Source organism: Anabrus simplex, chromosome 2 (assembly GCF_040414725.1).
Source record: "Anabrus simplex isolate iqAnaSimp1 chromosome 2, ASM4041472v1, whole genome shotgun sequence".
Lineage (NCBI taxonomy): Eukaryota > Metazoa > Arthropoda > Insecta > Orthoptera > Tettigoniidae > Anabrus > Anabrus simplex.
Window position 1 is genome coordinate 436006987 of NC_090266.1, and position 17687 is coordinate 436024673.

At 38.2% G+C, this 17687-nt stretch overlaps 1 protein-coding gene across 1 annotated transcript in view; it reads left to right on the forward strand.

The window, feature by feature from the left end:
* Positions 1–17687, forward strand: part of LOC136864181 (atrial natriuretic peptide receptor 1) — a 2019422-nt gene that overhangs the window by 1960857 nt on the left and 40878 nt on the right. The window contains exon 15 of the mRNA XM_068226191.1: positions 12498–12647. Coding sequence (XP_068082292.1) covers positions 12498–12647 — 150 coding nt within the window. The remainder of the gene's footprint in view (positions 1–12497; positions 12648–17687) is intronic.

Sequence of the window (17687 nt, forward strand, 5' to 3'; positions counted from 1 at the left end):
AACATCCTGATCAAATCCTGCCTCTAATCTATTCTGTAAATTCTCGCGACCACAACGACGTGCACGCGATTTGATACTGTAAAGATCCTGCCCAACATCTCTATCAAAATCAACTCATACGGGAATAAAACACTATACAGAACAAAGAAACCGACACATGTAACTAACCTATTTTACGCTTGGTTCCCATCTAATTAAAATATAACACTTAGTCCGGGGCTTGAACGTGCATTGCAGACCTGAATGTATTTATTCTTACTAAACGAAACAATTGCCGCACTGGCTTACACTTAATCTATTAATAATTGACTTAAAGAACCTACACATGTGCTCGAATTTTCACTCTTGCGTGAATGTAGACTTGCAGTAAGGTCCTATCATAGCAGCCATCTCTCCAACAATGACGAATCACATGACTGCTGTGTCATGAATGCTTAGACCGACTTATTTACCGACTGATGTACACGAAGCGCGGAGAATAAATAAGTTTCTATAACAGCAGTCATCACGGGCTTGAGGTCCTAGCCTCGAGTCCCAGTAATGTAATTGTTGTCGTCTGCTTGATCCTCGAATTGTCTAGAATGTTCTTCACCGCTTGGCGTGATCGTACACAAGATTTCTACCTTAGTGATAGGCTGTCATTTACTATAGCCTACGCACAAATATTATTCCTGACTTGTGCGTCAATAATTTATGGGAACTAGCCCGGTTGAAATCGGACATTCTCTGCGGTTATATCTGTACGGTATTCACACGTTACCAACGCGATCCGCGAACGCGTTTTAAACATTAATGCTATTGCATAGCGTTATTAGCTTTTGTGAGCTGACTCACATCGATCAAATAATAGTCTTACAAAACTCACAAATAAAAGTATCTAGCTGTTTGCGACCTACGCCATGACGCACTTGGCGTTTCGTAATATTGAATAAAAGTTCGAACCAATTGTCACTGGTTACTGAGGTACACGAATCGCGGAGAATAAATAAGTTTCTGGAACAGACAATGAGTACACAACGATCGACTGATTTCAAAAAATAATGAACACGAATGAGAATTAGTGCGACTGAGTGAATGAGGACGCTTCCGTCTCCTAACAAGCTTATATAGCCTTGAAAAGATGCCGCTCTTGAGATGAAGTCCTGGCTAACAGAGACTCCTCCTTTGTAACGGCCCAGGCAGATGTCAACGGTCTCGCCTGTAAATCCGCACTCATGTCAATTGAACACAAGAAAATACTATTATCGAAAGCTGGCATACGATAATTCCCTTCTTAATTATGCATAGAGCCAGATCTGTGGAATTTTGCTGAGTGGCGGATATATTGACTTATATTCAGATGATTCCAGCCCTGGGAAAGCGATGTTTGTCAACTTGAGACAAATGTTCTGTGGCGCCCCATGTTTGAATTTCCTCCCATCCAGGTTACAGCGGTTGGGCTTGACGCTATAGTAGGGGTCACAATGAATTAAATCACGGCTCGCTGCTCAGTTCAAAATCGAGTAATCCGTTCCTTCCGGATCAATACGGGGTTCTCATGGCTTATGCCACGGCCATCCATGTTTCCTGCCTTAATTCCCTGCGACTCCATGACGCGGTAAATAAAATTATGCCACAGTGTTCTAATGAATAAATTGAGGCATATTACGATATGGTTCAATTTGGCAGTATAATATGAATGATCAAACGGGCATGAGGTAGTTTTTTAAAAGTAATCATGATCGGTCGAAAAGGGTAAATAAAAATTGTTTACCTTCTTACTCTGGGATGGGATTAAAGCAATTGTTGAGGAATGTGAAAAGCGGTTTGAACATTTAAAGGTAGTAAGGAATGATAAAGATCCACTATATATAACAGAGAATGAATAGATTAAGAAGGAGGCGTAGTTTGGAAAGAAATAGGGTTAGAAGTGACTATGGAAGTAAGAAGAAATTGAAAGAACTTACTAGGAAATTGAACCTTGCAAGGAAGTCAGCTAAAGATAAAATTATGCAAGCATAATTGGCAGTCACACAAATTTTAGTGAAGATGGAAAGGTATATATAGGTACATTAAGGCAGAAACAGGTTCCTAGAACGACATTACAGGAATCATTAATGAACGAGGGGAGTGTGTATGCGATGATGTTCAAAAGGCAGAAACATTCAGTCAGCAGTAAAGGTTGTTGATTACAAGGATAATGTCCGGATAGAGGAGGTGACTAATACTAAAGGAGTAATAGAATTTACCTGTGATAACAACGACATTTACAATAAGATACAAATATCGAAAACTAGAAAAGCAGCTGGAATTGAAAACATTTCGGAGGATATACTAATGACAATGGGTTGGGATAAAGTACCATAACTGAAGTACTTATTTGAATATTGTAATCATGTTGGAGCTATATCAAATTAATGCCATAGTAGCTTATATGTATACAGGAAAGAGTGTTAGACATAAAGCTGAAATTTACAGGCCAATAACATTGACATGCATTGTTTGTAAATTTTTGGAAAGTATTCTTTCGGATTATATTAGACAAGGTTGCGAAATTAATAACTGGTTTCGATAGAAGGCAGTTCGGGTTTAAGAACGGTTATCCCACTGAAGCTCAACTTGTAAGATTCCAGCAAGGTATTTCAGATATCTTGGATTCAGGATGGACTGTGTCGCGATTGATTTGATAGGGTGGACCGTGGGAGACTTCCGGCAAAAATAAGTGCAATTGGACTAGACAAAAGAGTGACTGAATGTGTGGATATGTTGCTAGAAAATATAACTCAGAGAACTGGGGTAGGTGAAGCTTTATCGGAACTTGTATATTATTAAGATGGGAATTCCTCAAGGCAGCCTTGTTTGACCATTATGCTTTCATATATACAAATGATGTGAGTAATGAAGTGGAATCAGAGATAAGGACTATTGCAGATGATGCTATTTTGTATAGTGTAATAAATAAGTTGCAAGATTGGGAGCAACAGCAAAATGACCTCGATAATATTGAGAGATGGATAGTAGGCAATGGTATGATTGTAAAGCGGGTTAAAAGTGGTGTTGTGAGTTTTACAAATAGGAAAAGTCTTCACGGTTTTAATTACTGCGTTGGTATGGTAAAAGTTCCTTATAACTATTATTGTAAGTACCGAGCTGTTAATATAACGAAAGATCTTCATGGGGGTGTTCACATCAGTGGGACTGTAAATAAAGGGTACAGATCTGTGCGCATGGCTTTGAGGGTATTTAGGAGTTGTAGTAAGGATGTAAAGGAGAGGGCATACAAGTATCTGGTAATACCAAAAGTAGAATATGGTTCAAGTGTATGGGACCCTCACCAGAATTAGGTACTTGATTCGACAACTGGAAAAATACAAAGAAATGCAGCTCGATTTACTCGACAAAATAGTAGCGTAAAAAATGTTGCAAAGTTTGGTCTGGGAAGACTTGGTAGAAAGGAGACGACTTGCTCGACTATGTGGTATGTTCCGAGCTGTCAGTGGGGAGATGGTGTGGAATGACATTAGTATACGAATACGTTTGAGCGGTATCTTTAAAGGTAAGAAAGATCACAATATGAAGGTTAAGTTGGAATTCAAGGGGGAAAATTGGGCAAATATTCATTTATAGGAAGGGGAGTTAGGATGGAATAACTTACCAATGGAGATGTTAAAAAAATTCCAAAATCTCTGCTGTTATTTAACAAAATACTAGGAGAACAACAGATTGGGAATATGCCACTTGGGCGACTGCCCTAAATGCAGATCAGTAGTGATTCATTGATTACTATTGAGTGGTGTAGCAATATTGAGGGGACCACGAATGAAGTGTCAAATTGCTCGGTTAATGTTAGCTGTATCGTAACGCGCTTTCACAGTCCGTGGAATACTAATGGAGATATTCGCGATTAATACTCTTTCACTAACTTCAAAATATCTACGGAAATATTAGTTATATTTAAAGCCGTAAACTAATGAAATGATGGAATTATATCTAATACATTTTACTGCATGGTCTATAGTAATGCAGATATTGATTAATTTCTATTTATTTGCTGCGTTCATCAACGGCGATTATCGGCGGCATGGACATTTTTCAGTCATAATGGTTACGAACTAACTGGAGACAGTGTTGTTGGTTGTTGTCATGATCGTTATTTTAACCGTTATTATAACCGTGTTGTTTTCAGGTCCTAATGTTCAGGAAAATTATGTTCTGTATTTAAACGCGAAGAAAGACATGAAGGAGCGATCGGCTGACAAACGAGGGGGAGATTATAAATTATTGGTGTAAAATATTCATTTAAGACGTTATCGTGTATGTGTCTTACAATAAATGAAACTCAAATTTGATAACGATTAATTTATTTGGATCTAACGAAACGTTTTATGGAAACATCTGTATGGTATTTGGAATCGATAAGTGTAGCATTCTGTGCAATGAAAGTGAGAAATTGACTTAGGTCCTATGAAACTACAACGAATTAAATAATCAATTCTGAAGAGTATGATGGTATGCAGGCTCTTTGCTCAGTCATGGCCATTCATAGATACTTGAAATCACAGCCTTCAAGATAACATCAGTCATCTGTTCTGTAGCGCCCCTCTTTGATAATACATCCCTCAGTCACTGTCATCCATCAATACGTCACTTCACAGTCAGCACGGTTGATAGGTAACATCAAGTCACACATTCCGTATCGCTGATTTTGTCACGCAAATTTTCATATGACGCCCAGCCGTAAGACATATTTATGTCAAAATAATCTTGAGGGGGAGGGGGTGTTCTAAACTAAAATAGAAACGCAGAAGGCCCTTACATCGCTGAGCAGGAAGAAAACAAGAAGTGGTGGCTTTCTTCATGTTAAGGACCTTAAACTTATTAACAACCGATAATTGTTCTTTGTTGGTAATGCTACAGCAGTAATGTCATGTAGAGGAGTAGAGTGAAAATTTAATTAATAAAACATTAAATACGGGTGAACAAGTGCTAGTTTCCTAGCCGATATGATAAAAGTAATAGTGAGTTGATTTCATAATGATTGGTAAGCAGATTTGTTTCATTGAAGAGTTTGGAGGATTTGGTTCCTGAAGATTTGGATCTACTGCAACTTATCTTATTAATGCCTTATCGAGTTTAAAATATTTGTAGAGCTTGATGAAAAAGACAGGAATCGTAGCTCTAGCTCCAACCATTAATCCGATGACTTCGGTAACATCCAACTGGTAACCTTATTCTTGTTGATAGAATGGGATTATTATTTCATATGAAGTTTTTTTCTTTGTGTACCTTATTGGGTTGTGTTTTGCATGTTTCGAATCTTATCGTCAGATCCATAACAAAACTCTTGAAGTCTTGAAGGCTTTCCTATCAATTCGATGCGTGCTGAATGTAACAGAGAGACTGTGAACTTCGTCGAAGCCTGTAAAGCTTTAGTCCCTTAACGCTTGAGCGTTGGCAGATCGTATTTTATGGTGCATTGCATTTCGTAGTGTTTCCCCATGCGAGCAGTAACTGAGGAGAGAGCAAGCATTTCTACCTCGTTGTGGCAGCGCTGGCAACGGTTACTGTCCATGGTCGTGCCTGGAATAGCTCGTACGGCCACTACGTTGCCTTCCATTTTCAAGGCATCACGCTATTTAGTATGGTACTCAAGATTGTTATTTTAATGGTGAACTATGAAGTCATCATTAATATTATCAGTTAATTTATGACTCTGCATTCGTTTGTATTTGTTATTGTTACTAGAATTTGTGTCTACATCCAGCAAATAGCGATTGTACTGAAGAAGAGCAAAATCATATCCGACAATCAGATCATATGCACTTGATTTCAATATAGTGCATTTCATCACTAACTAAAACTGTTAAACTGGTCCTTTTATGAAATATTTCATATTTTTAATACCACTATTCGCACATTGTCTACCTGACAAGGATGATTCTTAAGTAGAATAATGTATTTAAATACTCCGCAATGACTCATTTATGTACTGCTCGAAGTTAGGCAATAATTTGAATAGAGTCTCTACCCAAACTAAAGTAGCTTTAGCACTCTCTCTCCTCTCTCTCTCTCTCTCTCTCTCTCTCTCTCTCTCTATATATATATATATATATCGTCGGCTTACTTCTAAAACCTCGTATGTTACAACGTTCTTTCTACCCATTATATTCCTTAAGACTGGTCACGCCTCCCAGCCACATATGTATATGCAATCCGTCAGAACTTTTTTCGTAGTGTTCATTTTCCTATGCTAACGTGTAAAGGAAAATGCAGCTTACCACACCGTATTGTAGGAATGTTGTTTTCATGGCGAATTTAAGCACTCCTACAGTTTAATGTATTTAAGGTTCATTTTCCTTTACACACACCCATAGGAAAAAGAACACAACGAAAATTGTTCTGAGAGACTGTACATCCAAGTGTGGCTGGGAGGCGTGTCCAGTCTTAAGGAAGAAAATGGATAGGAAATGCATTGGGAGATACGAGGTTTTAGAAGTAAGCCATCGATATATATCGTCGCTCGACCGGTAAAACGTTGTATTCCACAAAGCTCTTCCTATCCATTATTCTCCTTAAGACTGGTCACGCCTCCCAGCCACATATGGTTATGCAGTCCATCAGAACAAATTTTGTTTTGTTCATTTTCCTATGCCCATGTGTAAAGGAAAATTCACCTTACTGTACCGTACTATGTATGTTTGCATTACGTATTTACGCACTCCTATTGTATAAAGCATGTTAGGTTCATTTTCGGTTACTCATCGGCATAGGAAAACGAACACAACGGACATTGTTCTGAAGGGCTGCATATCCATATGTGGCTGGGAGGCGTGACCAGTTTTAAGGAGAATAATCGATAGGAAGAGCTTTGTGGATTACAACCTTTTACCGGTGAAGCGACGATATGAATGATATTTAACTGCTTGTTTATATGATTATTTTTGTATTTCACTCATCTGTATTATAACTTAGAATTCACGGTGGGAGATTTCAAATTTGGTACTGGTTACAATAATAGAATATCAATTAAGCCTTCTTCTATTACAGACGGTTAAATCCATGTTATAATCGCGCATAAATATTACTTAGCACAAAATTTTCGACAAACTAAGAAACAATCAATTACTAGTACTTTAGCGTATTTTGTTGAAAATATATCTTAGGAGTACCCATGAATTGCCACGCAACAAACATATTTTCGAAATACGGATTAATGAGGGCAGGCAGGTTTTCAACTGCACTTGTCTGAAAATTCCCACTGGGGCTAACAAGGAATATTGGGAGTCCTGTAGTGCCCTGCGCAAGTGGAGGGCTATTCAGCCCTGGGTCGGTCATATCATGACCTCTTGACCTAGGTATAAGATGGGCGGAGCGAGTGGGAGGAGCATGAGCTGACATGTAGCCAGATTCATTTGCTGAGAGAACGGAAGTGTCAGCTTCTGGGGAGGATAACATTTTTAAGATTGTGTGGAGAGTATGTTCAAAGATCAGGGGGACACTTGTTATCTACATTACCAGAATAAAAGCAATTGCATCACAACAAATAAGTCTGTATACGAAAGGATAATTGAAATAATAATAATAATAATAATAATAATAATAATAATAATAATAATAATAATAATAATAATAATAATAATAATAATTGTAATAGTATTAAGTTTAGGAGCTTCAAACTTCAAGATCACCGTAAATTAATGAATGGGTGAAGATTTTATGGGCACCGGTTTTATTGTTTTAATCGAATATTTGAAACATGTGATGTATAATGGCTTATTGTTCAGTAACATCTAGACAATCGTCTGAAGTTGAAGACAGTGGAAATAGGAAAATAATACTGTTCTTTACTGGATGAATTTGGAATTCTGTCTATCCCTTCTTCTCTGTTCTTGTTATGATACCCGTTTCCTGTTTCCAATCTCCATATGAGAATGTAAGAACTCTGTGGAAAAGTCGAAGATAATCTAACAAGAGCCATGTATTTCCAATTATTATTAATTGCACCATAATATGTTGAATATAAGAAAATACGCTATATGCTAATGATACAATTCGTCATATATACTAACACTCATGCATATACAGGCACCGAGGTCAGAAATATAAACTATTTTTCTGTAATTGCATAGCATACATAGCTTGATTCAATTCTTCTTCTTCCTACTCAGTTACGAAATAGATTTTTCCTAGCTTTCCAGGATGCATTCGTGAACCACCGGAGTAAACCTGTGGTATGGACATAATACGCTGTAGATCCTGGATTCTATCTGTGTCGGTGCGACGTAAAGCCCCTAGCAAAAAAAAAAAAAAGATCCTGGATTAGACAGTTGCCATCGTGTTTATGATCACACCATTCTGTTTTCAACAAGCAGTTATATTGAAAAATCAGTTACAATTACAATGAATCAGTATTTTTTTTTTTTTTTTGCTATTTGCTTTACGTCGCACCGACACAGATAGGTCTTATGGCGACGATGGGACAGGAAAGGCCTAGGAATGGGAAGGAAGCGTCCGTGGCCTTAATTAAGGTACAGCTCCAGCATTTGCCTGGTGTGAAAATGGGAAACCACGGAAAACCATCTTCAGGGCTGCCGACAGTGGGATTCGAACCGACTATCTCCCGAATACTGGACACTGCAATCGATATTACATCAGTTGTTTTTGAATTCCAGTACAGTAAACGTGTGTTCCATTCACATATATAGATCATATATATTCGATGAATTTGACTAAATTCTTTCGTTGTCCCTTGCGTTTATGATTGTATGTTGCAAATTAAAGATAATGTATGAACTCTTAAAATGGAAAACGGAATGCAATTGTGATTCCTGAGTCGCTACGCTCGCCAGATACCAAGGCAGGAATAATCCGCTAAATCACCGATACTGATGTAGGCCCACTAATGAATGGCTCGGTACTTCAAGACACTGAGTTTACTAATTATTATTGAGGGCTGCATGAGACGGGTATGTTGGAATCCTTACATTATCCGAAATGACACTGGTTATTGGAATGAAATTATGTACGTTATTTCACTGTATGAAAACCGAGTCGACCGTGCGGTTAGGAGCGTGTAGCTGTGAGCTCGCACCCGGGAGATAGTGGATTCGAACCCGACTGTCGGCAGCCCTGAAGATGGTTTTCCGTGGCTTCCCATTTCCACACCAGGCAAATGCTGGGGCTGTACATTAAGTCCACGGCCGCTTCCTTCCCATTCCTACGTCTTTCCTGTCCCATCGTCGCTATGAGGCCTATCTGTGTCGGTGCGACGTAAAACAGCTAGCAAAAATAAAAAACAAAAAATAACTGTATAAAAGGGAATACGACGCAATCCGAAGCACTTATTCAAAATGGAAGTTACGCTTTTAGATATAATGAAGGAATATAATACTTAAATTAACAAAAAATACTGATTTACTGGAGCATTCAATTTATTCTACCTTTTATTTTCGTTTGTTTGAAATCAGATTAAGGAGCCTGTGGCACGTAACTCTTCATTTTATGTGAACGGACGAGTTAGTTTACTGTCATGTTGTTAACTCCATATTACACATAACCTAAATTGAGCATAGCTATTCATCTATGCTCATATGGTAGAGCGCTGGCCATCTGAGTTGCTGGGTTGGTTTGCGACAGGTGCTTCCCCTTGACTTCGATTTTACTATTTCTATTTTTACTGACTTCATATATACAGACTAGCAAGGTACCCGTGCTTCGCTACGGTATTATACTGAAATTTATAATTGAATGCTTATTGTTTTAGATATATAATCCGCCGAAATTCCCGATCTGACTCGTTTTCTATTAGATTACGGCACGTTTCCTCTCATTTTTCAATCTTCTTTTCCAGCAATCGATTTCGTACTTCCCGGGCTAGGCTCAGGTATTCTTCCCGGTCAGTTGGGTCCGTAAATCTTTGCCATACCGTATTTTCCTATAATCATTTTTAATCTGGATAAAATCTTGAAGGGGAGAGGGTGTTCTAAAATATATAAAATATATAAAAGTACTCTTTTGGCACAAAATTCTGGCACCACGGCGCCTTGCGAAAACAGTAATGGTAGTTGATAAGATATTGCCATTCGACATTGTGCGTTGGCTTGTAATCTAACCATCTTTGCCTTCATAAAGTTTAGTCGACGTTCTACTGCCTTCCTTGTCAGTCTACATTCAGCAACAGAACAGACGACGGTGGGACAGTTCTTCAGTCTGAGATTTCTTTACATCCGACGACCATTAGTGACCTGTTTCGTCATTAGCCACCTCATACAGAGTTAAAATATGTGCTAATATCTTTAATAACGTGGCTCGTCAGAAATCGCACACCTGTGGTATTTCAACTTCGTCACACGCGACAGATTTGGGTTCGATTTTACTATTTCTATTTGGTCTGACTTCATACATTCAGATTTATCTGGCAATATTGCAGCAGTCGGTCATTCCAGTGTTGGGTTTTGGCGTTAATTATCAACCTTACTTTTAATAGTGCGCATGACGTCATCAGTATAAAGGAATTTCCTTGTTATTGGCTTGTTCAGAACCTACAAAATGCATGAATATTCTATTTAGGTATTCGATATACGTACTGCGTGCAGTACTATAGTTAATAATTTTGTGGGGTCATTTGTAGTTTGATGTAGCCTTTATCCTATAAGACAAACCCTCCGATGGAGCCAGGCTGCGTTTTGGAGATAGCATGAACATTCAGTCCCAGAGCACACAGGGTATCAAATACTTGGGGTAAAAAACACCAAGATCTAACTGGGAATCGAACTCTGGAACTACGAGGCTCAAAGGTCAAGACGTTGATTAGTCAGCCTCGAAGTTGTATAACTAATGTAGGCTAAGTAGATTGATAAAATTGCATGAGGGTTATCATTGGGCAATGGCTCCGTAGCCTTACGCAGCTAAATTAGTCAAAATTTAAGAGAGATTACGTTCGATAGAAGATTATTTACCACATTTATGAACACCTTCAAGATGAAATTCTGACTTGTTGTAGTATCATCAACTTGTGGATGTGGGTACAAATCTACGATCATTTCGGCGATATCAATATAGTATGGAAGGAACTATCTTTTATAAATGTTCTCTTAAAAAGACTGTAATACTCCATTTAAATTCATAAACTTATAAATGGTTAATCGCCATTTTTTATGTTCGGTAAAATTTGATTTAGCATGATACAACCTGAAATGGAGATGATGTAAACATCCGAGTAGCTCATGCACATAGAAATCAGTTATGCCTACTTTGAGCTAAACATGTTTTGTAGTATTACAACTCTACAGGCAATGGAAGAACATCATATATGAAAAACACAACGGATGTGAAATAACGACTGATGTAACATAAGCACGTAAATATCGATCTTAGTCTTACCATGATACCTCAGCGCTTTTCAAAAAAAGGAAAATTTACCATATGAGCCTATTTGAATTTTCACGTCTGGAAATTAAAGCAAAAATGGCAGACATAATTTCTACATTTACTTGAGTTAATTCATGGTAATCACGATGCCATAGTGTCCTTCCTATAAAGATACATGTGCTTTGTGTTCCTTGTTATAATAGGCCTAATGTAAAATAGTAGTACATATTTCCTCGATTTCGATTGGTGCACCAGTACGAGGGTTACCAATTTCAACAAAGTAAATTATTCACTGAAACGTAAACAATTTGTCCCATTTGACTGTTGAACACTATTATTGTTAGATTATCTTTAAATATATAAGGAACCGAGCTCGACAGCTGCAGTCGCTTAAGTGCGGCCAGTATCCAGTAATCGGGAGATAGTGGGTTCGAGCCCCACTGTCGGCAGCCCTGAAGATGGTTTTCCGTGGTTTCCCATTTCCCACAAGGCAAATGCCGGGGCTGTACCTTAATTAAGGCCACGGCCGCTTCATTCCACTTCCTAGCCCTTTCCTATCCCATCGTCGCTATAAGACCTATCTGTGTCGGTGCGACGTAAATCAAGTAGCAATAATATATGAAATGTTGATCAGAATGAAATTTTCTTACTTAATAATCAATTCCAGTTCGTAATGATGAGGAACTTGTTAAGAACAACTAATTTTAAGTATTACAAAAAAGAGAAGGCCAGACGTAGAAGCTGGCCAATTGCAAACAAGGTTTCTCTAAGCTGACAGAAAAGTACGGATTGTATAGATAGAGCAATATTCTAGTTGTTTTTCAAAGACTTAAATCGATAACTTGTCACGAAAGTAAGTAATCCGGAACTAGTTTTACAACGTATTAAAATATCCAACATCTGTCTATTTTGATCGGTTTTGTACGCCGTGGTCCGAATTGGGGCGATATAAATGCAATTGGTCGACGCCTGTAAAATGTATTATTTGTAATAATTACGCCGGTTGTGAAATCCTAAACTGATTTTATACTGTGCTTGTTAATTGTTATTTTTACAGTTTCCATCTTGTAGAAGCGTTCTTTAGCTTAATAAATCCAACATTTTAATGTATTATCCAGGAGTAAAATATTTATAAATCCTGTTTTCAGGGATAATGAGAGCGGAAATATTCTAGACAACCTGCTTTCGCGGATGGAACAATATGCCAATAATTTGGAAGCATTGGTGGAAGAACGCACTTCGGATTATTTAGAGGAAAAGCGCAAATGTGAAGAACTTCTCTATCAACTATTACCCAAGTAAGTAAATATATATACCAAGAGTAAATTAAATAGATATTTTCTTTTCGATATTGCTTATTAGCATGAGTTTCAGATTCTATATCAGATAAATGTATCGCATCTGTAAAGGAAAGTAGTTAATGCAACGTAAAATGACGTTCATTTTAATGAATTAATATAATATGTAATTTAGTGAACTTTAGAATGAGGAGTTAGGGCAGTGACTTAAAAAATTGTTTTCGAAAATATAATTTATAGAATAATTATCCCCATTCCAATTGATACGAACATCATCAGTAGCCTAGACAAAATTTTACATTTGTTACGTATAATATTTCATTGTTACTTTTCAGTAATAATAATACAGTTAATAACAACAATGATAGTTGTTTAATTCTTCTCACAATTAACGAACGAGAAATGTAAGTGCAGCAAATTACAGTAGTAAACAACGATAGATAACATGACGAATCTGTATTGCAGTCAGAAAGTCGTCTAGGGTTCTTGTTTCCTGTTTCATACTAAGGTGTATTAAAGAGTACCCTATACCAGTTTTCAGAACGTAACGACGGCACAGTGACGACCAGGTAATAAAGCAGTTTGCGGTAACACGAACGAAAGTATAAATTCATGCAATTACAGAAAATGAAAGAAATTACAACTTCTTTCTCAGTAAACTGAATCATATTGAGAATATGTTCTTTGCCTGGTGACTGATGAAATATTATCATTATTAAACTTTAGTATTTCCAATGTTAGATGAACTGCATCCAGACACCTAATCAGACTGGGGCTAGGATTTTCATTCGGATGATTGAATGTTTTTAGAAGTCAGGCAAAATACAATTTCAATAAATTGCAACGAAAACATTTCGTGGAGTGGGTTATTGGGATTTGGAGCAATACAGGAGTTCTAATTCAACACTTCGATGGCTTACTTCTAAAACCTCGTATCTCCCAATGCACTTCCTATCTATTTTCTTCCTTAAGACTGGTCACGCCTCCCAGTCACAATTGGATGTACAGTCCATCAGAACAATTTTCGTTGTGTTCATTTTCCTATGGTTTTGTGTAAAGGAAAATGAATCTTAAATACGTTGAACTGTAGGAGTGCTAAAATTTGCCACGAAAACAACACCCCTACTATACTGTACGGCAAGGTCCATTTTCCTTTACACGTCTGCACAGGAAAATAGACACTACGAAACATGTTCTGATGGACTGCATATAAATATGTGGCTGGGAGGCGTGACCAATGTTAAGGTATATAATGGGGAGGACGAACATTGTAACATACGAGGTTTTAGAAGTAAGCCGACGAATAGAGTTTTCTATCAGATTCGGTTCGAGACTCTGGGCAGCACGACTAACCATCGTGCTCTTGTACCCTGTGATAAATCATTTATAGTGTGCCTCGTCAATTCGTTGAAAAACATCCCTTCACTCTAATGTCGTCCTTAGATTTTACTGTGCACTTTCACATACCCTTAGGTACCCTTTTCAAACATTTCACCACATCGACATCCTCCCATCCCTCTTCCGTATGTATCGTCACTTGCAGTTGTCGACTGTCGAATGGTGTCGTTCTTTACACAAATTTAGGAGAATTGCTTAGTTCGCGGATACCTGCTAGATCACGAAATCCCACTCCTCTTAATTCTCTAACTGACAATCAGCGTCTGTGAGCTTCTCCGACCTGCTAATTTTCCAGACAGGACTACCGTTGAAGAATTTTCTGACCTATTTTTCTTCTCCTAGTTATTATTATTATTAATGTAAAATAGACAAAGAACATTGAGAATACTTTATCATTGTATCCGCACGGTTGACGTCATCACCATCAAGAGTAAAAACATCTACAAAACATATTAGAGCCTTCAAGTTTTTGAGCAGCTTCTTTTTTGTGTAATGTGGAAATTCTTTTAAGAACTAGAGGGACATCCTTTGCAGGTGCTACAGAGCATATTTTGGGCATTTTAATATGCTAAGTTGCAGATTTTAGGCATTTCTAGACGTGCTACGGAGCATCTATTGGGGATTTTTGGGATTTTTGGCACTAGGCCTATATATCTCTTTTGGCTACTGTATAACCCCTTTTCGGGGACAGTAATACCTATTTTGGATGCTATAGAGCTAGTGTTTAAGCACTCGTGAGGTTGGGAGGAGTTCGATTATGTAAGTTTCTGATTTTTATATTTTATTTTACTCATATCACCATGCAAGGGGTTGCGATGGGTGTAAGGTTTTATCTGGGCCGATCAAAGCTTGTTTAGAGTGCTATTGAGGCTCCCTTCGAACGCTGTAGTGTACTTTTCTTTCAGTTTAAATACTGATGTAGAGAGAAGGAGACGAAGGCGGAGGTGGAGGTAGAGTTGGAGGTGTAGGCAAATTTGGGGTTTGAGGCGGAGGTGATAGTTGAGGATGAGGTGGAGGTCCAGGTGGAGGTTGCGGCGAAGAGTTGGAATTGAAGGAGGTTCTACGCTACTAGGTCTATGCGGCGCAGGAAGAGCAGGAGGATAGAGACCCATGTGAGGCTGAGGAGGAGTTTGAGTTGAATGGGGAGGTTGAGTTACAGGTTGAGGCGGAGGGTGAGGTTTAGTCAGTGGTAGAAGTTGAGGTGTAAGCAGAGAGAGTGGCAGGGTAATTCGTCTGTGCATGCTCAGAGCAAACTCTTGGAGTGACGTGACCTGCTGCGCTAAGGTCCGAATTGACTTTTAGGCGAGGCCTTATGTTTGCATGCTTACTAGAACACTTTTTCTGAGTTTAACTATCGACCTTAAAGATTTGAACGCTAGAGACTTCCAGTAGCCTGCCGTAGTGCTTACACCACTTATAGTTTGAAACTTGTGTTTAGAACACTCTCGGAACTTTAATCCGCTGAGATAGCCAAGAAAAGGTGGTGTGGGAGCAGAACTCTAAACGTTACCTTTTTGGCATATTGGTAAACGAAATATAACATTAAAATTTTGAATGTATGTAATTGCAAAGAATCAGGACGTTAGAATGTAGCAACTGCCATTAACACTACTGCGAGGGCTGTAGCCCCCATGTTAACGAAGTGTAGCAAAGTATTCTACTACGCTCTGTGAGGACTCCAACATCAACCGATCAAAGTATACATAACTTACAAAATCTGGACAAGATTAACTGTATTAACTGCAATGCTGTACGTGAACTCTCATTATAATCATTCCAACGAGTTCTGCAAGCTCGGATTATGAGCATGCCTTTCGTAAAGGGCATCACGTAATGTAATTAAGTGTAGAAGCGCATGCATTACAATGCGTGGTGACAACATGTTACTCTACGTTTCGGAGCACAACCGACTCTAAAGTTCTAAAACACTACTCAAAGAGAAAGTCTAAAATGTAAATATAAGATGAGCTATGCAATGTACTTGGCTACATGTTACAATTGACTAAGGAAGGGTAAATGACAGTTATTGAAGTGTTCGCAATTTAGAATTGTGAGAAATGAATATCAGCAGACAAAAACATGCAGAATTGAGCTCTTATATTTTGCACTCCTCATACGCTTACGCGTGCACTTTAACGAGACAAAGAATGCTGACACTCCTTGCTCAAGTTAGACATCCTGAGTTGTAAGAAAAGAAACACGCAATGCAAGTTTACGGAATGCTCTAGTATGGGAGTCGTAGAAGATATCATCTACTGTAACTCTGGCCCTGCGTCAGCTCTGAGACCTTGAGGTAGCGTACACTTAAGCTTGCTCTCTTCTGCAAATAACCTGGCCATCGAACTTGGGTCTCTAGTTTGGCACTCCAGCGAGGTTAAACCTGGAGTCAAATCCATGCATAGTAGGTTAGGCTTGCACACGTAGACAGTGTTAGGTTATGCCGTTAAGCATGCACTCTTAGCCAGCACAACAGAATAGCCACGCCCACTTTCCAAATCGCCTGCCAGTTGACGTCATATCGGTACCGCGCGCGCACTTTTCAAATCCTACGCGCTGTGACGTCACGCGCTCAACTGTCTATCAGCACTTGGTCTAGAGTCGGCACAGTCCTCCTACTCAGATTCTTTGAAATCATTTAAGAATGTACTAAGTAAACAAGTGATATTGAATATGCTACATGGCCGACAGCCGTAAACTCAGATCAATGATGGTTGTTGTTGTTGATATAAATTTTAATCAGGTTACCGGACCAAACCTGTGAATTCATTAAATAACTGTCAGTCGGACACCTTTAAGATTTAACTGAGGATCGTGGAGAACTATATCATTTAGAAATGTTCATTATCACCAAACAGCCATTTGAAAGAGTGTACTGTATGGTTACATAGCGTAGTAAGTCTTAGTGTCTCTACTAGTGTCCTAAATGGTGATATATATTGGGAAAAATATATTGGAATTTATGATCTTCCAGTATGAATGGCGAGGAAATACAGGAATAGTCACTCGCAATCCTAGAATTCGGATGGAATACAGCTTGACGTAGCAGATTTTCATTAAAGTAATCTTCCTCGATCAATTAGCCAGTGTGACCTAAGTACTGTCCCCTGTATGTTTCTCAACCATTCGGCATTTCCTATGGAATTAGTACATAACAAAATATCTCAAGGCGTTTCGGGATGAATATTTACGGAAAGAACTGAAATCCTAATGTTCTCCAACAACACTTTGTTTATGGGACTTGGTTAGGCTATCGAAAAAGAGTAAGTACATTTTCAGTAATTATTGGGAAATCGTTATCAATATACCAAGTAAATAACGACTGAGAAGTGCATTAAGGCACATTCTTGAAATATGTGCTTACGTTCAGTGTGGGGTCGAAATGGTTTGTGTGAGGACTAATTAAAATACGAATGTTCTACATTGTTCGGGTAGAGAATTTGAATAGAGGATGTATTATTCATATCCCTTAAAGCATTCAGACATAACTTCCATTAAAATTTGCATAGCAAATCGAATTTTGTATAGTAATGCTTCTTCACATTTAGCAACTTTTGAAACGTCGTATATGTGTTCTAGGAATTCTCATATCTCTTCTTGAGAATTCAGTGCCATCTAACAGAGTAAAATTAGAGAAATAACAGA